General features: G+C 38.4%; 1 protein-coding gene across 1 annotated transcript in view; it reads left to right on the top strand.

Moving 5' to 3' along the window:
- Positions 1-27,299, top strand: part of LOC126058277 (phosphatidylinositol 3,4,5-trisphosphate 3-phosphatase TPTE2-like) — a 310,242-nt gene that overhangs the window by 169,978 nt on the left and 112,965 nt on the right. The window contains exon 9 of the mRNA XM_049853315.1: positions 679-744. Coding sequence (XP_049709272.1) covers positions 679-744 — 66 coding nt within the window. The remainder of the gene's footprint in view (positions 1-678; positions 745-27,299) is intronic.

Below are 27,299 nucleotides of genomic sequence, written 5' to 3'. Positions count from 1 at the left end.
GTATGGTGGAGGAACTTGAGATGCAAAAAATTAGGAGGGACAAGAGGAATATGTACCTATAAAATGAAGTTGAATTTGAAGTAAATTTAATCTCAAAATGCTGCTGTTACACGTGGCGATTAGGTGCAGTAATAAAGAACTGTATTTAAGTCTTGATTTGTCAAGTTTTTTGAAGGACCTAAGGTCTTTCTTGCAACCATATAAAGGCTTATTTCTGGGGAAAAATGAGATTTTCAGCTTCCATATAACCAATTTTCAAATAATTTTAAGTGTTCCCAGCCAGTTTATAAATTATAGAGCAATTGTACCTAATTTGAACCAAAAAAGTAAGTCTCCTGGTCACGTTGGGGCCTATCTACATTTTCAATCCTATAAAACTGACCCAAATCAATTGGCATTGGTGATTTCTCATGGAGCTGTCAGTAGAAGAAGAGATATTAATATATATTGAGAGAAGAGATTGCAGTTTATAAAATTCAGTCTTGGTAGTATCCGTGGAATACAGAGTTTTCTGAACACTTGCTCTAAATTTGTTTCTAAGGAGTTAGATTTCCAGTGATCTATCTCATGTTTACTGTATCTTTTAAGTTGAAGGAAATTATTCACATAATTTGATCACCTCACTGTTCCATGTAGAAAATCTCTAATTATGTGTTTTTGCATTTGTTGGCATTAAAGTAAAATAGAACAGCTTTTCAAGCTGTATGATATTGATGAAGATCTTGACCTTCTCACTCCATATAGGTAAGTCTATTTGAAGGGTGGAGGAAGGGAACCCTTGATGGGTTTCTTATCTTTGGGATGACAGGGCTGTTGCCGAGGCATGAAGGAAAATGGAAGCATGTGGAAGGGCATACAGATGCTTCAGGGAGAGAACAGAACCCAGTAAATGTCTCTACCTTAATTTGAAGACAAGTACTGTGTTTGAACGTTTCTGTTAGTTTGTTGTACTGTGGTGGCTTGTGTGTTGCTGTGATTCTAAAAGCTTTGCCACCCGTATTTCAAATACCAACAGGGTCACCCATGGTGGACAGGTTTCAGTGGAGCTTCCAGACTAAGAAAAACTAGGAAGAACTAGAAAAACTAGGACCTGGCAGTCTACTTCTGAAAAAATTGGCCAATGAAAACCTTAAGAATAGCAGTGGAATATTGTCTGGTATAGTGCCAGAAGATGATTGCCTCAGGTTGGAAGGCACTCAAAATACAACTGCCTCCTCAAAGTAGAGTCCACCTTAATGACATGAATGGAGTCAAACTTTCCAGACCTTCATTTGCTGATGTAGCATGACTCGAAATGAGAAGAAACAGCTGCACACATCCATTAATAATTGGAAAGTGGAATGTACAAAGTATGAATCTAGGAAAATTGAAAGTCGTCAAAAATAAAATAGAGCATGTAAAGATCAATATCTTAAGCATTAGTGAGCTCAAATGGACTGGTATTGGCCATTTTGAATCAGATAATCATATGGTCTACTATGCCTGGAGTGACAAATTGAAGAGGAATGGCATTACATCCATAGTCAAAAAGAACATTTCAAGACCTATCCTGAAGTACAAGGCTGACAGTGATAGGATAATATTCATACACCTACAAGTAAGACCAGTAAATACGACTATTATTCAAATTTACACATAACCACTAAGGCCAAAGATGAGGCAATAGAAGATTTTTACCAACATCTGTGGTCTGAAATTGATCAAACATGCAATCAAGATGCATTGATATTTACTGGTGTTTGGAATGCAAAAGTTGGAAATGAAAAGAAGGACCCGCAGTTGGAAAATATGGCCTTGGTGATAGAAATGACACCTGAGATCACACGAAAGAATTTTGCAAGATCAAAGACTTCTTCCTTGTAAATACCATTTTTCAACAATGTAAACAGTGACTATACACATAAGAAAAACCTCACTAAATGGAAAACACAGGAATCAAATCGACTACATCTGTGGAATATATTGCGGAAAAGCTTAGTGTCATCAGTCAGAACAAGGGCAGGGCCTGACTGTGGAAGAGACCATTAATTACTCATAAGCAAGTTCAAGTTGAAGCTGAAGAAAATTAAAACAAGTCAATGAGAACCAAAGTACAATCCTGCGTGTATCCCACCTGAATTTGGAGACCATCTCAAGAATGGATTTAATGCATTGAACGCTAATGACCGAAGACCAGATGAGTTGTAGAATGACATCAAGGGTGTCATACATGAAGAAAGCAAGAGGTCGTTAAAAAGACAGGAAAGAAAAAAAGGACCAAATGGATGTCAGAAGAGACTCTGAAAGTTGCTGTTGAACATAGAGTAGCTAAAGTAAAAGGGAGAAATGATGAAGTAAAAGGTCTGAACAGACAATTTCAAAAGCATCTCTAGATGACAAAGTAAAATGTTAAAATGTGCGAAGACCTCAGGATAGAAAACCAAAAGGGAAGAACATGCTCAGCATTTCTCAAGCTGAAAGATCTGAAGAAAAAATTCAAAGCTCGGTTTGCAATTTTGAAGGACTTTATGGGCAAAATATTGAATGACTCAGGAAACATCAAAAGCAGATAGAAGGAGTACACAGCCATTGTACCAAAAAGAATTGGTCGACATTCAGCCATTTCAGGAGGCAGCATATAATCAAGAACCAACGGTATTGAAGGAAGAAGTCCAAGCTGGACTGAAGGCATTGGCAAAAAACAAGATTCCAGGAATTGACAGAATACCAAAAAAAAAAATACCAGCTGAGATTTTTCAACAAATGGAGGCCGGGCTGTAGAGGCTCACTCATCTATGCCAAGAAGACAGCTACCTAGCCAATCAATCGGAAGAAATCCATATTTATGCCTATTCCAAAGAAAGATGATCCAACAGAATTCAGAAATTATCAAACAATGTTGTTAATACCACGCGCAAGTAAAATTTTGCTTGAAGATCAGTCAAAAATGTTTGCAGAAGTACATTGACAGGGAACTGCTAGAAATTCAAGCTGGATTCAGAAGAGGACATGGAATGAAGGATATCATTGCTGATGTCAGATGGATCTTGGCTAAAAGCAGAGAATAGCGGAAAGATGTTTACCTGTGTTTCATTGACTATGCAAAGGCATTCGACTGTGTGGATCATAACAAATTATGGGTAACGTTATGAATAATGGGAATTCCAGAACTCTTAATTGTGTTCATGGGGAACCTGCACATAGATCAAGAGGCAGTTGTTTGAACAGAAAAAGGGGATGCTGTGTCTTTTTAAGTCAGGAAAGGTATGCGTCAGGGTTGCATCGTTTCGCCATATTTATTCAATCTGTATGCTGAGTGAATAATCCAAGAAGCTGGACTATATGAAGAAGAATGTGACATCAGGATTGGCAGAAGACTCTTTAACAACCTGCTATATGCAGATCGCACAACCTTGTTTGCTGAAAGGGAAGAGGACTTGAAGCACTTACTGATGAAGATCAGAGACTACAGTCTTCAGTATGGATTACACCTCAGCATAAAGAAAACAAAAACCCTCACAACTGGACCACTAAGCAACATCATGATAAATGGAGAAAAGATTGAAGTTGTAAAGGATCTCATTTTACTTGGATCCACCATCAATGCCCATGGAAGCAGCAATCAAGAAATCAAACAACGTATTGAATTGGGCATATCTGCTGCTAAAGATCTCTTTCAAGTATTAAAAAGCAAAGATGTCACTTTGAGGACTAAAGTGCACCTGACCCAGGCTGTGGTATTTTCAATTGCCTCATATACATGTGAAAGCTGGGCGGTAAGGAAGACCGAAGAAGGACTGATGCCTTTGAATCATGATGTTGGCAAAGAATATTGAATATACCATGGACTGCCAGAAGAACAAACAAGTCTGTCTTGGAAGAAGTACAACCAGTGCTCCTGGGAAGCAAGGTTGGCAACATTTTGTCTCACGTACTTTGGACATGTTATCAGGAGGGACCAGTCCCTGGAGAAGGACATCATGCTTGGTAAAGTAGAGGGTCAGTGAAAAGTGGAAGATCCTCGACGAGATGGATTGGCACAATGGCTACAACAGTGGCCTCAAGTAGAACGACAATTGTTAGATTGCACAGGACCAGACAGTTTCTTGTTCTGTTTTACTTAGCATCGCTGTCAGAACCAAGTTGAGGGCGTCTAACAACAACAACACAATGTTTAAAAAAAAATTTATTCTACTCACAACTAAAAGTTCTTGTAGTTAGAAAATGTGAGAAATATCCTTTGGAGATAATAATTCTGTTACAAAGTCTCTTAACAAGGAATGCAGACTATAACTTACTCTTTAATTATGGTCCTTCCACATTTTTCCTGGATATATTGATTCCTAGATTTGTCAAAGCTGTCTATGAAAAAGTGGAACTGATAGCAAAAGGGAACATGTTTTCTGATTAAATGCCTCTTCATGCTCATTGGAAAGTTATTGTGACTTGCTTTTGAGCAATCTCACCTGGGGGGTGAGGGAAGAAAAAAGGTGCCATCGAGTCGATTCCAACTCACAGTGACCCTACAGGACAGAGTAGAACTGCCCCATAGAGTTTCCAAGGAGCTGCTAGTAGATTCAAACTGCCAACCCTTTGGTCAGCAGCCGAGCTCCTAACCACTGACCACCAGGGCTCACCTAGAGTACTCCCTATTGCACTGATACGAAGACATTTTTAGACTGTACTCACTGTTTGGAAATTATACATTTATAAAATTATATGAGTCTGAACTGCCGGAAGTATTCCTGAGGCCTTTCTATGGCTTCTCTTTTGACCAGTCATTTAACCATTCACCTGCTTGCATCAGTGTTAGAGTGGGTAATGCCAAAGAAGAAATTAACCAGTCAGTTGCCGTTTGTTAATATCTAGACAAAAATTAAGGTGCCTGGGTGGTGCAAGCTGTTTGCGATCAGCTGCTAGCCGAAGGCTAGCAAGTTCAAACCCTCAAGCAGCTCTGTGGAAGAAAGACTTGGTGGTCTACTGCCATAAAGATTACAGCCAAGAAAACCCAATGGAGCAATTCTACTCTGTAACATATGAGGCCACCACGAGTCAGGGGGGTGACTCGTTGGCAGCTAACAACAGACAAAAGTTACGTGGAAAATAAGGAGGAAACTGATGAGCACAAATAATTCTTCAAATTACCCCTGAATTCCCATTGCCTGTGACCACATTCATATAGGCAATCCAGAGTTCACTCTGCCACTTCCTGAATAAGAAGAGCACTGGAGTGTGCGTAATGATGGTGATGACAACAATGAACGTTACTGAGTGCTTACCATGTGTCAGATGATGTGTTATGCCAGCTCCATCTTCATGTGATCAAATATATCAGTACTTGTCTTTATGATTTATGCCTTTAATGTTATACTTAGAAAGTCCTTCTTTACCCCAAGATTGTAAATATAGTCACCAAAATTTCTTCTATGTTGCGAGTTCTTTTTTTATCATAATAAATACATATGTACCAAAACATTTGTCACTTCAGCATTCTTGACATATACAATACAGTGTTCATTATGTTGTACAACCATCACCATTACTTATTTCCAAATTTTTCCATCACCCTTAATAGAAATTCAGTACCCTCTAAGCAATAAGTCCCCCTTTCCTCCTCCCTTCTACCCACCCCGGTAACCACTAATAACCTTAAGTCTGTATACACTTGTGGATTCTGGATGTTTAATATAAATGGAATATCCTTTGGTGAATGACTCATTTCACTCAGCATGATGTCTTCAAGTTTCATCCATGCTGGAGCATGTATCAGGACTTCGTTTCTCTTTATGGCTGAGTAATATTTAATTGTATGTGTGTACCATGTTTTGTTTATGCATTCATCTGTTGATGGACTTTTAAGTTGTTTCTACCTTTTGGCTATTGTGAACAGTGCTGCAATGAACGTTGGTGTACATGTATCTGTTTGTTTTTCTGCTTTCAATTCTTTTGGGTATACACCTAGAAGTAGAATTGCTGGATCATATGGTAATTCTATATTTAACTTTTTGAGGAACCATTGACTGTTTTCCACAGTGGCTGTACCACTTTACAATCCCTCCAGCAGTGGGCAAGGTTTCCTATTTCTCCACATCCTTACCAACACCTGTTGTTTTCCATTTTTTTAAATCATAGGCATCTTAGTGGGCATGAAGTGGTATCTCACTACGATTTTGATTTTCGTTTCCATGATGACTAAATTAGAACAAATCCATGAGAACCAAAGTATGACCTTGAGTATATCCCATCTGAATTTGGAGAACATATCAAGAATAGATTTAACACATTGAACACGAATGACCAAAGACCAGAAGAGTTGTGAAATGATATCAAGGACATCATACATGAAGAACAAAAAAGGTCGTTAGAAAGACAGGAAAGAAAGAAAAGACCAAAATGAATATCAGAAGAGACTCTGAAAGTTGCAAAAGGAAGAAACAATGAAGTAAAACAGCTGAAGAGAAAATTTCAAACCCTCCAACCCCACTGGACCCACCCTGTTGCACCACAGCTGAGTAACTGGCCCTGTCCACCTGGACAAGGTGGTAAGAAGTATCGTGCCCACAGGCAAGCATGCAACAAAACACTCCCAGAACTCCTGCCCAGACATAACCAAATAAAACAAAAAAGCGGGATGAGGCAATCAAATTTACAATAAAAGAATGAAAATATTTCCTGAATGTCCTGGAGACAGTAAACAATATCAAAACATTAAAAAAAAAAAAGGAGGACAAGATGGCTACAGAAAGTGACCAATGTAAAATGCCAGATCACCTTCTGGTAAAAGAAAAGGCATTGGAACTACCTAAAAGGGAATTCAAAACTCTAATATTCAGGGTTCACCAACAGATGAAGGAAAATGCAGATAAAAATAAGGGAAAAAATAGACAAAATCAGAGAAAAAAAGACAAAGCAATGGAAGAATTCTCAAGAGTAATACAGGAACAGAATGCCAATATAAACAAACAACTTAAAGTCGTACAAAAACAGCAATTAGAAATCCAAAAGATTTCAGAAATGGACAGTGTAATAGAAGGGTTTTTTTTTTTTGTACTTTAGATGAGGGTATACAGAACAAACTAGTTTCTCATTAAACAGCTAGTACACATATTGTTTTATTACATTGGTTAACAACCCCATGATATGTCAACACTTTCTCTTCTCAGCCTTGGGTTCCCTATTACCAGCTTTCCTGTCCCCTCCTGCCTTCTAGACCTTGCCCCAGGGCTGGTCTGCCCCTTTAGTCTCATTTTGTTTTATGGGCCTGTCCAATCTTTGGCTGAAGGGTGAACTTCAGGAGCAACTTCATTACTGAACTGAAAGGGTGTCCGGGGGCCATACTCTCAGGATTTCTCCAGTCTCTGTCAGACCAGCAAGTCTGGTTTTTCTTTTTGAGTTAGAATTTTGTTCTACATTTTTCTCCAGCTCTTTCTGGGACCCTCTATTGTGATCCCTGTCAGAGGAGTCAGTGGTGAGGCACCATTTAGTTGTACTGGACTCAGTCTGGTGGAGGCCATGGTAGATGTGGTCCATTAGTCCTTTGGACTAATCTTTCCCTTGTGTCTTTAGTTTTCTTCATTCTTCCTTGCTATTGAAGGAGTGAGACCAGTGGACAATCCTGTACGGCCACTCACAAGTTTTAAAGGCCCCAGACGCTACTCACCAGAGTAGAAAGTAAAACATTTTCTTTATAAACTATGTTATGCTGATTGAGCTAGATGTTCCTCGAGACTATGGTCCCCACAGCCCTCAGCCCAGCAGTTTGGTCCCTCAGGGAGTTTAGATGTATATATGGAGTTTCCATGACTTTGCCTTGTACAAGTTGTGCTGGCTTCCCAGTATTGTGTACTGTCTTACCCTTCAACAAAGTTACCACTTATCTATTGCCTATTTAGTGTTTTTCCATCCCCACCCCTCCCCTCCCTCATAATCATCAAAGATTGATTCTTTTTTGTGTGTAAACATTTTCATGGGTCTTTACAGTAGAGGTCTCATACAATATTTGTCCTTTTGTGATTGACTTATTTCACTCAGCATAACGCCCTCCAGATTCATCCATGTTATGAATGCTTCACAGATTCATCATTGTTCTTTATTGTTGCGTAATACTCCATTGTGTGTATGTACCACAGTTTATTTATCCATTCATTTGTTAATGGGCATCTAGATTGTTTCCATCTTTTTGCAATTGTGAACAATGCTACAATGAACTATGCATATGTCTATTTGTGTGATGGTTCTTATTTCTCTAGGATATCTTCCTTGGAGTGGGATTGCCGAATCATATGGTATTTCTATTTCTTTTACATTCCCACCAGCAGTGCATAAGAGTTCTGATCTCCCCACAGCCAGTCCAAAATTTGTTATTTCCTGTTTTACTAATTCCTCCCAGTAATGCTGGGGTGAGACAGTATCTAACGGTGGTTTCAATCTGCATTTCTCTAATGCCTAGAATCACAAGCATTCCCTCATGTGTCTATTGGCTGCTTGAATGTCTTCTTTGGTGAAGTTTCTGTTCATTTCCTTAGCCCATTTTTTAGTTGGATTATTTGTCTTTTTGTTGTAGAGGTTTTGGATTTTGTAAATTTTAGAGATTAGACCTTTGTCTGATTTGTAATATCATTTTTTTTTCCCAGTCCTTGGGTTCTCTTTTTACTCTTTTGGTGAAGTCTTTTGATGAGCATAAGCATTTAATTTTTAGAAGATTCCATTTATCTAGCTAATCCTCTGGAGCTTGTGTGTTGTTGGCTGTGGTTTGTATCCTGTTAATGCCGTGTATTAGGGCCTCTAGCGTTCATCCTACTTTTTTCTTCTATGAACTTCATAGTTTTTGGCTTTATATTTAGGTTCTTGATCCATTTTGAATTAGTTTTTATATATGGTGTGAGGCATGGGTCCTGTTTCATTTTTGCAGATGGACATCCAGTTTCGCCACCAGAAAAGGCTGTCTTTTCCCCATTTGATGGACTTTGGGCCCTTGTCGAAGATCAAGTTACCATAGGTGGATGGATTTACATCTGGGTTCTCAATTCTGTTTCTGTCAATATTTCTGTCGTTAGACCAGTACCATTGCTGTTTTGATTACCGTAGCTGTATACTAGGGTCTGAGGTCAGGTAGTGCAAGTCCTCCTACTTTATTCTTCTTCCTAAATAGTGCTTTACTTATCCAGGGCTTGTTCCCTTTCCATATAAAGTTAATGATAAGTTTTTCCATCTCATTAAAGAACGTTGTTGGTATTTGGATCAGGATTGCATTGTATTTGTAAATCACTTTGGGTAGAATTGTCATTTTCACAATGTTGAGCCTGGCTATCCACGAGCATGGTATGTTTTTCCATTTATGCAGATCTCTTTTGGTTTCTTGCAGTAGTGTTTTGTAGTTTTCTTTATATAGGTCTTTTACATCCCTGGTTAGATTTATTCCTAAGTATTTTATTTTTTTAAGGGCTATTAGAAATGCTACTCTTTTCCTGATTTCCTTCTCATAATTTTCTTTATTGGTGTATAGGAATCCAACTGATTGTTGTATGTTTATTTTGTATCCTACTACTCTGCTGAATCATTCTATTAGTTCTAGTAGTTTTGTGTGGAGTCTTTGGGTTTTCTATGTATAGTATCATATCATCCACAAATAGGGACAATTTAACTTATTCATTACAATTTGGATACTTTTTATTTCTTTTTCTTGCCTTATTGGTCTAGCTAGGACTTCCAGCACAATTTAAATAGGAGTGGTGATAAAAGGGCATCCTTCTCTTGTTCTTGTTGTCAAGGGGAATGTTTTCAGCCTCTCTCCATTAAGAGTGATGTTGGCCATTGTTTTTGCATAGAAGCCCTCTAATATGTTGAAAATTTCCCTTCTATACCTATTTTATTGGGAGTTTTTCTCAGGAATGGATGTTGGACTTTGCCAAATGCCTTTTCTGTGTCAACTGAGATGATCATGTGATTTTTTTTCTTTTTATTTATGTGGTGGATTCCCTTGATGGGTTTTCTAATGTTGAACCATCCTTGCATACCTGGTATGAACCCTACTTGGTCATGGTGCATTTTTTTTATATGATGCTGAATTCTATTGGCTAGAATTTTATTGAGAATTTTTGCATCTATATTCATGACAGATATTGGTCTGTAATTTTCTTTTTTTGTGGTGTCTTTGCCTGGTTTTGGTATTAGGGTTATGCTGGCTTCATAGAATGAATTTGGAAGTATCCCTTGTTTTTCTATGCCCTGAAATAGTTTGAGAAGTACTGGTGTAAGCCCTTCTCTGAATATTTGATAGAATTCTCCAGTGAAGCCATCTGGGCCGGGGCTTTTACTTGTTAAGTGTTTTTTTATTACCTGTTCAATCTCTTCTCTTGTTATGGATCTGTTCAGATTTTCAACAACATTTTGTGTTAGTTTGTGTAGGTAGTGTGCTTCTAGAAATTAATCCGTTTCCTCTAAGTTTTCAAATTTGTTGGAGTATAGTTTTTCATAATTCTCTGTTATGATCCTTTTTATTTCAGTTGGGTCTGTTGTAAAGGTCCCCATTTAATTTCTTATTTGGGTTATTTGTATTCTCCCTTGTTTTTCTTTTATCAATTTGGCCAGCGGTTTGTCAATTTTGTTGATCCTTTCAAAGAACCAACTTTTGGTTTTGTTGACTCTATTGTTTTTCTGTTCTCTTTTTCATTTATTTCTGCTCTGATCTTTATTGTTTCCTTTCTTCTGGTGGTTGTGGGTTTCTTTTGCTGTTCTATTTGTTCAAGTTGTGTAGCTAATGTTTTGATTTTGTCCCTTTCTTCTTTTTTGATGTGTGCATGTATTACTATAAATTGACCCCTGAGGATTGACTTTGCTGTGTCCCAAAGTTTTTGGTATGATGTGTTTTCATTCTTGTTTGATTCTAGGAATTTTTAAATTTCATCTCTGATTTCTTTTATTACCCAGTGGTTTTAAAGCAGTGTGATATTCAATTCCCACATAATTGATTTTTTTTTTTCCTTATTCTCCCTGTTGTTAATTTCTACTTTGGTGGCATTGTGGTCAGAGAAGGTACTTTGTATTCAGTGTTGTGGATTTTGTTGAGGGTTGCTCAGTGACCTAAGATGTGGTTTATTCTGGAGAACATTCCATGTGAGTTGGAAAAAAATGTGTACTTTGCAGCTGTTGGTGGAGTGATCTATATATGTCTATGAGGTCAAGTTGGCTGATTGTGCCCATTAGCACTTCTGTATCTTTGTTGAGTTTCTTTCTAGATGTTCTGCCCTTTACCGAGAGTGGTGTGTTGAAGTCTCCTACTATTATTATGGAACTGTCAGTTTTTCTTTTCAGTACTGTTAGAGTTTGTTTTATGTATTTTGGAGCCCTGTCATTGGGTGTGAAGATGTTTATTATGGTTATTATGGATCGTCCTTTTAATCATTATATAGTGCCCTTCTTTGTCTTTTATGGTGGATTTTGTTTTAAAGTCTATTTTATCTGAGATTAGGATTGCCACTCCTGCTCTTTTTTGGTAGTTATTTGCTTGGTATATTTTTTTCCATCCTTTGATTTTTAATAAATTTACATCTTTGTTTCTAAGGCTTGGCTCTTATACACAGCATATTAATGGATCCTGTTTTTTTAATCCATTCTGTCACTCTGTGTCTCTTTATGGGTACATTTAGGCCATTTACATTCAGTGTAGTTATTGATAGGTGTGAGTTTATTGCTGTCTTTTTGTAGTTTTTTGTTGTTGTTGTGCTAACATTTTCTTTGTTCCTCTTCCTCTCCTATGCTGAGTTCCTTTTGTTTGTGGGTTTCATTCTCTTTTTTGTAGATTTTGTTTTCATTGGGACTTTGTTTTTCTTCTTTGTTTTGATGAATAGGTTTGTTAACTTTCTTTGTGGTTACCTTGAAATTTACCCATATCTTCCTAGGTTTAAACCAGTCTATCATTACTTGGTGTTGCCTTGCCTTACCCTCCATTACAAAGTTCTATACCTACACAGTTTATTCCCTCTTTTATTGTTCTGACGATGTTGTCATTTACAGATTAACCTCTCTGGATCCCTGTTGCAATTCTTTTGGTTTTGGATAGTCCTTGAGAGTTTATTTCCTAGGTTGGTACCTGGCTAGTACAATCTTGTGTCCTAGATTCAGGCTGTGCTCTGACATTGTTTGTTGTCAAAACAGAGGACTCCCTTTAATAATTTTCATAAGTTTGGTTTGGTTTTTACATAGTCCCTTAATTTCGGTTATCTGGAAATGTCCTAATTTCCCCATCATATTTGAATGAAAGTTTTGCAGAATATATTATTCGTGGTTGGCAATTTTTATTCTCTCAAGGTTTTATATATGTCATCCCATTGCCTTCTTGCCTGCATGGTTTCTGCTGAATAATCAGAGCTTAGTCTTATTGTTTCTCCTCTGTATGTGACTTTTTGTTTTTCTCAAGCTACTTGCAGGATTTTTTTCTTTGTCTTTGGTTTTAGTGAGAGTGATTATGATATGCCTTAGTGATTTTCTTTTGGGGTCTATCTTATATGGGGTTTGTTGAACTTCTTGGCTGGTCAGCTTTTCATCTTTCATGATATTAGGTAAGTTTTCTGTCAGCAATTCTTCAATTATTTCCTCTGTGTTTTCTGTTTTCTCCCACTGTTCTAGAGCTCCCATCAGTTGCAAATTTTTCCTTTTGATTTTATCCCACGTAATTCCAGGTTTCTTCATTTTTCTTCATTCTTTTTTCTGATTTTTCCTCAAACAGAGTTGTATCTGTGTTATTTGTCTTCAATTTCGCTGACCCTGACATCCATTATTTCAAACCTGCTCCTCAGCCCTTCTTTGACATTGTCCATTTCTGAAATCTTGTTTTTTATCTTTTGGATTTCTAATTGTTGTTTTTGTATGATTTCTAGTTGTGAATTTAATTGGCTTTTTTTCCTGTATAATTTTCCTGAATTCTTCCATTTTTGTCTGTATTTTCCATGAATTTGCCTTTTCCATAAATTTGTCTATTTTTTCCTCATTTTTGTCCACTTTTTGCTTAACTCTTGGAATTACTCTGAGTACTAGAGATTTGAATTCCCTGTCAGATAGTTCTAGTGCCTTTTCTTCTACTAGAAAGTCATCTGGTGTTTTATTTTGGAATCCTACTGGAACCATCCTGTCCTGTTTTTTTTAATGTTTTGATATTGTCTGCTGTCTTCAGGACATTCAGTAGTTATTTTCTTCATTTGATTGTAGATCTGTTTGTTTCATCCTGATTTTTTGTTTTATTTGGTTATGTCTGAGCAGTCAGTCTGTGCACTTTTTGTTGTTTGCTCATCTGTGGTCAGAATACTTTTCACCTCCCTTTCCAATGGACAAGGCCAGTCACTCAGCTATGGTGCAGCAGGGCAGGTCCAACTGAAGGGGAGGGGCTGGTATGTGTGTGGCATGTACTAGGGCCAACAGGGAGAGCCAGAAATCAGTGCCGGGCAGGATCCAGTAGTCCATGCCTGTGCTGCTCGGGGGTGTGATGTTCAGTGCACAGCTCAGGTAGGCAGGAAGGAAGGGGGAGACTGTGATGTGTGGAGCTTATATGGGTTTGTGAAAGAAGAGAGAGAGGAGAGAGAAACCGGAACCAAAAACACAAACAAAAAAGAGTGCTAATGGAGCTTGCCATTGGAGTGGAGAGAGGAGAAACAGAGAAATGGAGAAAAACAAAAAGAAAAAAAAAAGAAAACAGGAAAAAGAAAGAAAAATAACTACATAAAAATTTGGAGAGAAAAACGAAGAAAGAAAAAAAAAGCTCCCAGGGCTCCCACCAATGTGGCTGCAAGGACTAGGGAAGTAGCTCCCAGACTGTGCAGTATAGCCTGGCTAGACAGGGTATAGATGTCACACAGCGCCAGGTATTCAGAAGACAGGAAAAGAAGGTAAGTATAGAGAGACGAGAACTGAGAAATAAAGAAAGACAGAAAGTGAAAAGGAGAGGAAAAAAAGAAAGAAAGAAAGAAAAAAGAAATGCCCCCAAGGGGCTGCACAGACTGGGGAAATGGCTCCTAAGCTGTGCAGTGCAGTCTGGCTAGAAGGGACTCCCAAGCCATGAAAAGAAAAAGAAAACAAACAGAACAAAATAAAAAAAGGCCCCAGAGTTGCCACCAGTGTAGTGTCATGGGCCGGGGGTGTGGTTCCTCTGATGAGAGCCACTTCACAGCCTTTCAAGGAAAAGCAAGGGAGAGAAAGGAGGGGAAGGTGGTGGGAGACATGGAAGAAACAAAAATAAACGGAAAAAAGCAACACCAGCAACAGAAAAATGGCACACAGGGAGCCAGCCAGTGGGGGTGGGGCAATCCAAGTGGCTGAGGGCCAAAGCAGTTGCCTCCCAGCCAAGAGACTGCAGCTGGTGGGAAGCAGAGGAGGCTGAAAGGAGGGGAGAGGAGGAAGACGAAGTTTAGGAAAGCATATATTGCTGGTTACCAGCTGCTCTGTCTCCTGCTGGGAACTGCACAAACCTGCTTCCCGTACTCCCTATCCACCGATCTTCCATAGGAGCCCAAGATGGCAAATCCGTGCTGCATTAGCTGATAGGGGACCTCTGAGTGTATTTCTCCTTGCTCTCAGTTCTTTGTCAGTTTCTTATTCCATTTGGTGTTTGGCTGACTTATTTCTTCATTTGACACTTTGATTTCCTGGAATGACATTTGTCTATGTTTCACTTAGTTTTTCGGGTCTTTGCATGGTGCTTCTGTCTGTGGTGCCCTGTTGGCCGGAAGTCTGCAGTAGAAGGTTTTAGGAGCAAATTTGAAAAATGAAAGACAGGATGAACAAAATTGAAGACAAGTCCTTCGATACCGCTTTGAGGAAAAATCAGAGAGAATAATGAAGAAACTCTGAGGACAATGTGGGATACAAACAAAAGCAAAACTGTGCATGTGATCAGAGTTCCAGAACAGGGAGAGAAAATGGAAAACACAGAGAGGATCATTGAAGATTTGCTGACTGAAACTTCCCTAATATGATGAAAAATGAGAGCCAATCAATGAAGAAACTCAAATAACCCCATATAGGATAGGCCCTGAAAGAAATACACCAAGACACACCATAATCACACTCACTAAAACCAAAGACAAAGAATTCTGAGAGCAGCTCAAGAAAAACAAAAAATTAGATACAGAGGGGAAACAAAAAGACTAAGCTCTGAGTACTCAGCAGACACCATGCAAGCAAGAAGGCAGTGGGATGACATATTAAAATCTTGAAAAAAAGCTGCCAACTAAGAATAATATGTCCTGTGAAACTCTTGCTCAAATATGATGATGAAATTAGGTCATTTCCAGAGAAATATAAATTAAGAGACTATGTAAAAACCAAACCAAACTTACAAGAATTATTAAAGGGAGTCTTCCTGTTACAGAACCAACAAAATCAGACAACAATCTGAATCTAGGACATAAGACAGCATCAGCCAGATATCAACATAGAAAATGAACTCTCAAGGATAAAACAAAACTAAAAAATTTAAAACAGGGAGACAGAGATTTCAATTTGTAAATGGCAAAATCAGAACAATGAAAGAGGGAATAAAGGGTGTAGGCACAGAACTTTCAAATGGAAAGGAAGTCAAGGCAATACCAAGTAATAAAACACTGGTTCAAACTTAGGAAGATAAGGGTATATGTCAAGATAGCCACAAAAAAATTAACAAACCTACTCATGAAAATAAAGAAGAAAAACATAAAGCTTCAGTAAACACAAAATCTTCAAAAACAAAAGAAATAAAAAAAAATTCCACAAACCAAAGGAATTCAGCACAGGAGAGTAGGAGGAACAAAGAAAACGTTAGCATCACACACAAAAAAAGGCAGTACAAAATGACAGCAATAAACTTATACCTATTAATAATCACACTGGACTTAAAAGGCTTAAATACACCCATAAAGAGACAGAGAGTGACAGAATGAATAAAAAAATATGACTCATCAATATGCTGTCTGCAAGAAACACATCTTAGAAAGACATAAATATATTGAAAATAAAAGGATGGAAAAAATATATCAAGCAAATAGCAACCCAAAAAGAGCAGGAGTGGCAATACTAATCTCAGACAAAATAGACTAAAACAAAAACCACCATAAAAGATGAAGAAGGACATTATATAATGAATAAAGGGATAATTCACCAGGAGAATATAACCATAATAAATATCTATGCACCCAATAGCAGAGCTTCAAAATACATAAGACAAACTCTAACAGCACTGAAAAGAGAAACTGATAAGTCCACATTAATAGTAGGAGACTTCAACACACCACTCTCAGTAAAAGACAGAACATCTAGACAGAAACTCAACAAAGATAAATGAGATTTAAAGGCCACAATCAATGAACTTGACCTCATAGATATATATAGAACACTGCACCCAACAGCAGCAAAGTACACATTCTTTTCCAAAGCACGTGGAACATTCTCTAGAAGAGACCACATCTTAGGCCACAAAGAAACCTTCAACAAAATCCAAAATACTGAAATAATACAAAGCTTCTCCTCTAATTACAACACCATAAAAGTAGAAATTAATAACAGGGAGAGAAAGTGAAACAAAATATATGGAAACTAAATAACACCTTGTTTAAAAACCCCTCGGTAGTAGAAAAAATTCAAAGATGGAAAAAAAAATCCTAGAATGAAACAGGAATTAAAACACATCATACCAAAACTTTTAGGACACAGCAAAAGTAAATTTATAGCAATAGATGCATAAGTCAAAAAGAAGGGACAAAAGTGAAACATTAGCTACATAACTAGAAAAAATAGAAAGAGAGGAGCAAAAGAACCCCGCAGCCACCAGAAGAAAGGAAATAATAAAGATCAGAGCAGAAATAAATAAGAGAATAGACAAACAATAGAAAGAATCGACAAAACCAAAAGTTGGTTCTTTGAAAGGATCAACAAAATTGAAAAACTATTGGCCACACTGACAAAAGAAAAACAAGAGAGGGCACAAATAACAATAACTCGACTGAAATAAAAAGGATCATAACAGAGTACTGTGTAAAACTATACTCCAACAAGTTTGAAAACCTAGAGAAATGGAAAACTTTCTAGAAACACACTACCTACCTAAGCTAACACAAACTGAGGTCAAAAACCTGAACAGACCCATAACAGGAGAAGAGATTGAAAAGGTAAAAAAAAAAAAAAAACTCCAAACAAAAAAAAACTCTGGCCCAGATGGCTTTACTGGACAATTCTCCAAACATTCAGAGAAGAGCTTACAGCAGTACTACTCAAACTATTTCAGAGCATAGAAAAGGAAGGGATACTTCCAAATTCATTCTATGAAGCCAGCATAGCCTTGATACCAAAACCAAAGACTACAAAAACAGAAAATTACAGACCAATATCTCTCATAAATATAGATGCAAAAATTCTCACCAAAACTCTAGCCAATAGAATTCAACATCATGTATATAAAAAAAGTAATACAACATAACCAAGTAGGATTCATACCAGGTATGCAAGGATGGTTCAACATTAGAAAATCAATCAAAGTAATCCACCAATAAATAAAGCAAAAGAAAATTATATCATCCTCTCAATTGACACAGAAAATGCTTTTGATAAAGTCCAACACCCATTCATGATGGGAAAAAAAAAAAAAAAAACCTCTCAATAAAATAGAAGGGAAATTCCTCAGTATAAAAAAGGCCACCTATACAAAACTAAAAGCCAACCTCACACTCAACAAAGCTGAAAACATTCCCCCTGAGAACAGGAACAAGACAAGGATGCCCTTTATCACTACTCCCATTCAACGTTATGCTGCAAATCTTGGCTAGAGCAATAAGGCAAGAAAAAGAAACGAAGGGCATTCAAATTGGTAAGGAAGAAGTAAAACTATCCCTGTTTGCGGATGATATGGTACTACACATACAGAACCCAAAGGACTCCACAAGAAAACTGCTAGAACTAATGGAAGATTCAGTGGAGTAGTAGGAAACAAGATAAACATACAAAAATCAGTTGGATTCCTATACACCAATAAAGAGAACTATGAAAAGGAAATCAGGAAAGCAATACCATTTATAACCTAAAAGAATAAAATACTTAGGAATAAATCCAACCAGGTTTGTAAAAGACCCATACAAAGAAAACTACAAAACACTACTGCAAGAAGCTAAACGAAATCTACTTTTTAACTGGAAAAACATACCTTTCTCATGGATAGGAAGACTCAACATTGTGAAAACGTCAATTCTACCCAAAGCAATCTACAAATACAATGCAATCCCAATCCAAATACCAACAGCATTCTTTAAAGAGATGGAAAAACCAATCACTAACTTTATATGGAAAGGAAAGAGGCAACAGATAAGTAAAACACTACTGAAGGAGAAAAATAAAGTAGAAGGACTCACACTACTTGACCTCAGAACTTACTATACAGCTACAGTAGTCAAACCAGCCTGGTACAAAGACAGATACACTGACCAATGGAACAGGATCCAGAATCTAGGTGTAAATCCATCCATCCACCTATAGTCACCTGATCTTTGACGAAGGCCCAAAGTACATTAAATGGGGAAAAGACTGTCTTTTTTTTTTTATTACCTTTTATTGAGCTTCAAGTGAACGTTTACAAATCAAGTCAGTCTGTCACATGTAAGTTTACGTACATCTTACTCCGTATTCCCACTTGCTCTCCCCCTAATGAGTCAGCCCTTCCAGTCTCTCCTTTCGTGACAATTTTGCGAGCTTCCAACTTTCTCTATCCTCCCATCCCCCCTCCAGACAGGAGATGCCAACACAGTCTCAAGTGTCCACCTGATATAATTAACTCACTCTTCATCAGCATCTCTCTCCTACCCACTGTTTAGTCCCTTTCATGTCTGATGAGTTGTCTTCGGGGATGGTTACTGTCCTGTGCCAACAGAAGGTTTGGGGACCATGACCGCCGGGATTCCCCTAGTCTCAGTCAGATCATTAAGTCTGGTCTTTTTATGAGAATTTGGGGTCTGCATCCCACTGATCTCCTGCTCCCTCAGGGGTTCTCTGTTGTGCTCCCTGACAGGGCAGTCAACGATTGTGGCCTGGCACGAACTAGTTCTTCTGGTCTCAGGATGATGTAGGTGTCTGGTTCATGTGGCCCTTTCTGTCTCTTGGGCTCTTAGTTGTTGTGTGACCTTGGTGTTCTTCATTTTCCTTTGCTCCAGGTGGGTTGAGACCAACTGATGCATCTTAGATGGCCGCTTGTTAGCATTTGAGACCCCAGACGCCACATTTCAAAGTGGGATAGAGAATGTTTTCATAATAGAATTATTTTCCAATTGACTTAGAAGTCCCCTTAAACCATGGCCCCCAAATCCCCGCCCTTACTCCGCTGACCTTTGAAGCATTCATTTTATCCCGGAAACTTCTTTGCTTAAAAGGTCCAGTCCAATTGAGCTGACCTTCCATGTATTGAGTGTTGTCCTTCCCTTCACCTAAAGCAGTTCTTATCTACTAATTAATCAGTAAAAAACCCTCCCCCACCCTCGCTCCCTCCCCCCCTCGTAATCACAAAAGTATGTGTTCTTCTCAGTTTATACTATTTCTCAAGATCTTATAATAGTGGTCTTATACAATATTTGTCCTTTTGCCTCTGACTAATTTCGCTCAGCATAATGCCTTCCAGGTTCCTCCATGTTATGAAATGTTTCACAGATTCGTCACTGTTCTTTATCGATGCATAGTATTCCATTGTGTGAATATACCACAATTTATTTACCCATTCATCCGTTGATGGACACCTTGGTTGCTTCCAGCTTTTTGCTATTGTAAACAGAGCTGCAATAAACATGGGTGTGCATATATCTGTTTGTGTGAAGGCTCTTATTTCTCTAGGGTATATTCCGAGGAGTGGGATTTCTGGGTTGTATGGTAGTTCTATTTCTAACTGTTTAAGATAATGCCAGATAGTTTTCCAAAGTGGTTGTACCATTTTACATTCCCACCAGCAGTGTATAAGAGTTCCAATCTCTCTGCAGCCTCTCCAACATTTATTACTTTGTGTTTTTTGGATTAATGCCAGCCTTGTTGGAGTGAGATGGAATCTCATCATGGTTTTAATTTGCATTTCTCTAATGGCTAATGATCGAGAGCATTTTCTCATGTATCTGTTAGCTGCCTGAATATCTTCTTTAGTGAAGTGTGTGTTCATATCCTTTGCCAACTTCTTGATTGGGTTGTTTGTCTTTTCGTGGTTGAGTTTCGACAGAATCATATAGATTTTAGAGATCAGGTGCTGGTCTGAGATGTCATAGCTGAAAATTCTTTCCCAGTCTGTAGGTGGTCTTTTTACTCTTTTGGTGAAGTCTTTAGATGAGCATAGGTGTTTGATTTTTAGGAGCTCCCATCTGTTTCTCTTTGTCATTTTTGGTAATGTTTTGTATTCTGTTTATGCCTTGTATTAGGGCTCCTGATGTTGTCCCTATTTTTTCTTCCATAATCTTTATCGTTTTAGTCTTTATGTTTAGGTCTTTGATCCACTTGGAGTTAGTTTTTGTGCATGGTGTGAGGTGTGGGTCCTGTTTCATTTTTTTGCAAATGGATATCCAGTTATGCCAGCACTTTTTAAAAGTTTTTTTTTGTTGTTGTTAAAAAGACTATCTTTTCCCCAATTAACTGACACTGGGCCTTTGTCAAATATCAGCTGCTCATATGTGGATGGATTTATATCTGGATTCTCAATTCTGTTCCATTGGTCTATGTGCCTGTTGTTGTACCAGTACCAGGCTGTTTTGACTACTGTGGCTGTATAATAGATTCTGAAATCAGGTAGAGTGAGGCCTCCCAGTTTCTTCTTCTTTTTCAGTAATGCTTTGCTTATCTGAGGCTTCTTTCCCTTCCATATGAAGTTGGTGATTTGTTTCTCTATCACCTTAAAAAATGACATTGGAATTTGGATTGGAAGTGCATTGTATGTATAGATGGCTTTTGGTAGAATAGACATTTTTACTATGTCAAGTCTTCCTATCCATGAGCAAGGTGTGTTTTTCCACTTAAGTATGTCCTTTTTAATTTCTTGTAGTAGAGCTTTGTAGTTTTCTTTGTATAGGTCTTTTACATCTTTGGTAAGATTTATTCCTAAGTATTTTATCTTCTTGGGGGCTACTGTGAATGGTATTGATTTGGTGAGTTCCTCTTCAATGTTCTTTTTGTTGATGTAGAGGAATCCAAGTGATTTTTGTATGTTTATCTTATAACCTGAGACTCTGCCAAACTCTTCTATTAGTTTCAGTAGTTTTCTGGAGGATTCCTTAGGGTTTTCTGTGTATAAGATCATGTCATCTGCAAATAGAGATAATTTGACTTCCTCCTTGCCAATCCGGATGCCCTTTATTTCTTTGTCTAGCCTAATTGCTCTGGCTAGGACTTCTAGCACAATGCTGAATAAGAGCAGTGATAAAGGGCATCCTTGTCTGGTTCCCGTTCTCAAGGGAAATGCTTTCAGGTTCTCTCCATTTAGAGTGATGTTGGCTGTTGGCTTTGCATAGATGCCCTTTATTATGTTGAGGAATTTTCCTTCAATTCCTATTTTGGTGAGAGTTTTTATCATAAATGGGTGTTGGACTTTGTCAAATGCCTTTTCTGCATCAATTGATAAGATCATGTGGTTTTTGTCTTTTGTTTTATTTATGTGGTGGATTACATTAATGATTTTTCTAATATTAAACCAGCCTTGCATACCTGGTATAAATCCCACTTGGTCGTGGTGAATTATTTTTTTGATATGTTGTTGAATTCTATTGGCTAGAATTTTGTTGAGGATTTTTGCATCTATGTTCATGAGGGACATAGGTCTGTAATTTTCTTTTTTTGTAATGTCTTTACCTGGTTTTGGTATCAGGGAGATGGTGGCTTCATAGAATGAGTTGGGTAGTATTCCGTCATTTTCTATGCTTTGAAATACCTTTAGTAGTAGTGGTGTTAACTCTTTTCTGAAAGTTTGGTAGAACTCTGCAGTGAAGCCGTCCGGGCCAGGGCTTTTTTTTGTTGGGAGTTTTTTGATTACCGTTTCAATCTCTTTTTTTGTTATGGGTCTATTTAGTTCTTCTACTTCTGAATGTGTTAGTTTAGGTAGGTAGTGTTTTTCTGGGAATTCATCCATTTCTTCTAGGTTTGCAAATTTGTTAGAGTACAATTTTTCATAATAATCTGATATGATTCTTTTAATTTCAGTTGGGTCTGTTGTGATGTGGCCCTTCTCGTTTCTTATTCGGGTTATTTGTTTCCTTTCCTGTATTTCTTTAGTCAGTCTAGCCAATGGTTTATCAATTTTGTTAATTTTTTCAAACAACCAGCTTTTGGCTTTGTTAATTCTTTCAATTGTTTTTCTGTTCTCTAATTCATTTAGTTCAGCTCTAATTTTTATTCTTTGTTTTCTTCTGGTGCCTGATGGATTCTTTTGTTGCTCACTTTCTATTTGTTCTATAAGTTGTAGGGACAGTTCTCTGATTTTGGCTCTTTCTTCTTTTTGTATGTGTGCATTTATCGATATAAATTGGCCTCTGAGCACTGCTTTTGCTGTGTCCCAGAGGTTTTGATAGGAAGTATTTTCATTCTCGTTGCATTCTATGAATTTCCTTATTCCCTCCTTGATGTCTTCTATAACCCAGTCTTTTTTCAGGAGGGTATTGTTCATTTTCCAAGTATTTGATTTCTTTTCCCCAGTTTTTCTGTTATTGATTTCTACTTTTATTGTCTTGTGGTCTGAGGAGATGCTTTGGAATATTTCGATGTTTTGGATTCTGCAAAGGTTTGTTTTATGACCTAATATGTGGTCTATTCTAGAGAATGTTCCATGTGTGCTAGAAAAAAAAAGTATACTTTGCAGCAGTTGGGTGGAGAGTTCTGTATAAGTCAATGAGGTCAAGTTGGTTAATTGTTGTAATTAGGTCTTCCGTGTCTCTATTGAGCTTCTTACTGGATGTCCTGTCCTTCTCTGAAAGTGGTGTGTTGAAGTCTCCTACTATAATTGTGGAGGTGTCTATCTCACTTTTCAGTTCTGTTAAAATTTGATTTATGTATCTTGCAGCCCTGTCATTGGGTGCATAAATATTCAATATGGTTATGTCTTCCTGATCAATTGTCCCTTTTATCATTATGTAGGGTCCTTCTTTATCCTTTGTGGTGGATTTAAGTCTAAAGTCTATTTTGTCAGAAATTAATATTGCTACTCCTCTTCTTTTTTGCTTATTGTTTGCTTGATATATTTTTTTCCATCCTTTGAGTTTCAGTTTGTTTGTGTCTCTAAGTCTAAGGTGTGTCTCTTGTAGGCAGCATATAGACAGATCGTGTTTCTTTATCCAATCCGAGACTCTCTGTCTCTTTATTGGTGCATTTAGTCCATTTACATTCAGCGTAATTATAGATAAATAAGTGTTTAGTGTTGTCATTTTGATGCCTTTTTAATGTGGGTTGTTGACAGTTTCATTTTTCCACTTACTTTTTTGTGCTGAGACTTTTTTTAGTAAATTGTGAGATCCTCATTTTCGTAGTGTTTGACTTTATGTTTGTTGAGTCATTACGTTTTTCTTGTCTTTTATCTTGCGTTATGGAGTTGTTATACCTCTTTGTGGTTACCTTAGTATTTACCCCTATTTTTCTAAGTAAAAACCTGACTTGTATTGTCCTATATCGCCTTGTATCCCTCTCCATATGGCAGTTCTATGCCACCTGTATTTAGTCCCTCTTTTTGATTATTGTGATCTTTTACATATTGACTTCAATGATTCCCTGTTATGAGCTTTTATTTTTTAATTAATCTTAATTTTTTTGTGTGATTTCCCTATTTGAGTTGATATCAGGATGTTCTGTTTTGTGACCTTGTGTTGTGCTGGTATCTGATATTATTGGTTTTGTGACCAAACAATATCCTTTAGTATTTCTTGTAGCTTTGGTTTGGTTTTTGCAAATTCTCTAAGCTTATGTTTCTCTGTAAATGTCTTAATTTCGCCTCCATATTTGAGAGAGAGTTTTGCTGGATATATGATCCTCAGCTGGCAGTTTTTCTCCTTCAGTGCTCTGTATATGTCATCCCATTGCCTTCTTGCCTGCATGGTTTCTGCTGAGTAGTCTGAACTTATTGATTCTCCCTTGAAGGAGACCTTTCTTTTCTCCCTGGCTGCTTTTAAAATTTTCTCTTTATCTTTGGTTTTGGCAAGTTTGATGATAATATGTCTTGGTGTTTTTCTTTTTGGATCAATCTTAAATGGGGTTCGATGAGCATCTTGGATAGATATCCTTTCGTCTTTCATGATGTCAGGGAAGTCTTCTGTCAGCAGATCTTCAACTATTTTCTCTGTGTTTTCTGTCCACCCTCCCTGTTCTGGGACTCCAATCACATGCAAGTTATCCTTCTTGATAGAGTCCCACATGATTCTTAGGGTTTCTTCATTTTTTTAAATTCTTTTATCTGATTTTTTTCAGCTATGTTGGTGTTAATTCCCTGGTCCTCCAGATTTCCGAGTCTGCATTCTAATTGCTCGAGTCTGCTCCTCTGACTTCCTATTGCATTGTCTAATTCTGTAATTTTATTGTTAATCTTTTGGATTTCTACATGCTGTCTCTCTATGGATTCTTGCAACTTATTAATTTTTCCACTATGTTCTTGAATAATCTTTTTGAGTTCTCCAACTGCTTTATCAGTGTGTTTCCTTGGCTTTTTCTGCAGTTTACCTTATTTCGTTTCTGAGGTCATCCCTGATGTCTTGAAGCATTCTGTAAATTAGTTTTTATATTCTGTCTCTGATAATTCCAGGACTGTATCTTCATTTGGGAAAGATTTTGATTCTTTTGTTTGGGGGGTTGTAGAAGCTGTCATGGTCTGCTTCTTTATGTGGTTTGATATCGACTGCTGTCTCCGAGCCATCACTAAGATATAAAAAAGAAAAAAAAAGTAGTGGTTTATTCTATAATTGCTCACTGAGTCTTATCTTGTTTTGTTTCCTTTCAATATACGTGGATGGGCTACTAGATTGTGCTGTCTTGTTTGTTGTAGCCCTTGACTTACTTATGACCTATTACCAGCTGGTTTGGGCTGTTGCCAGATATATATGCCTGAGTCTATTCACTATTCTTGAGTAGAATCTGATTTTGGGTCATCAAGTGTGCGCTGCACCCTAATACCTATCCACCTCGAGAAGTAGTGGTGATAGTTGTGTGCACCAGATTCTACTAGCAGCTGGGATTCACCCTCCAGGGGAGGCAGGATGTTGACAGGCTTCCCCCAAGTGTCAGTGAGGTAGGTGTGTCTTTATTCCTATAGCACCTTGGTGGGAGGGCACTGCAGCTGTACCTTAGGCCCCCAATGCAAGTACCTCTACTGATTGGTAGGTGTCACCCTCCTTAGACCCCTAAGGCAAGAGGCTAGGTGGTCTGGGGGGAGCTTCAGCCCTCAGTTCCCTGTTGTGGGTCAATTAGGGCTCTGTTGAATAAGCAGGGATATCAGATCTGGGAAACTTGTTTTTCCAGAAAATCCGCTAAAAAAAAAAAATGCAGTCAGATCCCTATCAGAACTGCATTTGGATTATAACCGCCACCTTGTTCCCTGTAAGGGTGAAAGTCTGAGATTTGGATCATATATGCTTGGCTGTAGCTGGTTCTGTGTTTTTAGTCCAATTAGGGATGGCTTTTTGGTCCCTGGGTTTTTTGTGGTTCCTTCTCTCAGGCCAGAAGAATGGGTTAGGAAAAGACCAAAAAAAAAAAAAAAAAAAAAGGGAAAAGCAAAGCCGCCGCGGAGCCGGAGCCGTTCTCCCTCTGGCTCAGGAAATTCCAATGTTAATGAAGCCGCCTTGGAAGGGTAAGGGAGGGCTCAGAGAAGTAGGAGAGTAGTACCTCGGAATATAGCCAAAGTTGCTTATCTTGCTTGGAATGACTATTTTATCTGAGATTCCTGAGGGGCGTGTCGCCTATGTGTGCTGGCTGTGTGGAGATTGCCCCCGAGGGTCTGTCCCGCTGAAGCCGTGGTCAGATCCTCCGCTGCCAAACCGAAGCCCAGCGTCAAGGTTCCCCTGCTGGGATGCTGCACTCCCGGCTCCAAAATCAGTCACTGCCTCCCAGGGACTTCTCATCCCACCAGCCGCGTTGCCGCGCCGCCCCTGAAGACCGGCTGGGCCCCCTCCCGGGGTTAGTTCAGGGGAGTAGGGCTGCGTCCCGTGCTTGCGCCATGACAGCGCCCAGTCAAAAGCCCGGCGCCAAGGTTTCCCGGCTGGGACGTTGCACTCCCGGCTCCAAATCCAGTCACTGCCTCCCGGGGACTTCTCCCACCAGCCACGTCGCCACGCCGCCCACGCAGACCAGCTGGGCCCCCTCCCAGGGTCAGTTCAGGGGGTAGGGCTGCGCCCCTTGTTTGCGCCGTCACAAGATTTTGAGTTCAGCTCCCCTGGGCCCAGACCTAAGCCCGGCACCAAGGTTACCTGACTGGGACGCTGGCTCCAGGCTCCGAAAACAGTCATTGCTTCCCCGTATTTGTTCGTTCTCTGTCTCTAAATGTGTGTTTGTTGTTCAGGGTTCATAGATTGTTATGTATGTGATCGATTCCCTTGTTTTTCCAAGTCTTTGTTGCAAGAGGGATCCGAGGTAGCATCTACCTAGTCCGCCATCTTGGCCCCGCCTCCAAGACTGTCTTTTTAACAAATGATGCATGAAAAACTGGGTGTCCCTTTGTGAAAAAAGAAGAAGAAAAAAAAGAAACAGTACGCATATCTCACACAATACACAAAAACTGATTCAAAATGGACTGAAGACTGAAATATAAAACCAGAAACTATAAAGATCATAGAAGAAAAAATAGGGTCAATGCTAGAGGCCCTCATACATGCCATAAACAGGATACAACCCGTAACTAACAAAACACAAACACCAGAAGATAAGCTAGATAACCGGGATCTTCTAAAAATGAAACACTTATGCTTATCAAAAGAGTTCAACAAAAGAGTAAAAATAGAACCTACAGAATGGGAAAAAGTTTTTGGGTATGACATATCCAACAGAGGTCTAATCTGTAAAATCTATAGGAAAATCCACCATTTCTAAAAGAAAAATAATAATCCAATTAAAAAGTGGGCAAAGAGTATGAACAGACATTTTACCAAAGAAGACATTCAGGCAACCAACAGACACATGAGGAAATGCTCATGATCACTAGCCATTAGAGAAATGCAAATCAAAACTACAATGAGATACCATCTTATCCAGACATTACTGTCATGAATCAAAAAAACAGAAAATAACAGATGTTGGAGAGGTTTTGGAGAGCTTAGAACTCTTATAGGCTGCTGGTGGGAATGTAAAGTGGTACAACCATTTTGGAAAACAATGTGGCACATCCT

Source organism: Elephas maximus, chromosome 14 (assembly GCF_024166365.1).
Source record: "Elephas maximus indicus isolate mEleMax1 chromosome 14, mEleMax1 primary haplotype, whole genome shotgun sequence".
Classification (NCBI taxonomy): Eukaryota; Metazoa; Chordata; class Mammalia; order Proboscidea; family Elephantidae; genus Elephas; species Elephas maximus.
This window is presented reverse-complemented; position numbering and strand designations above follow the sequence as displayed.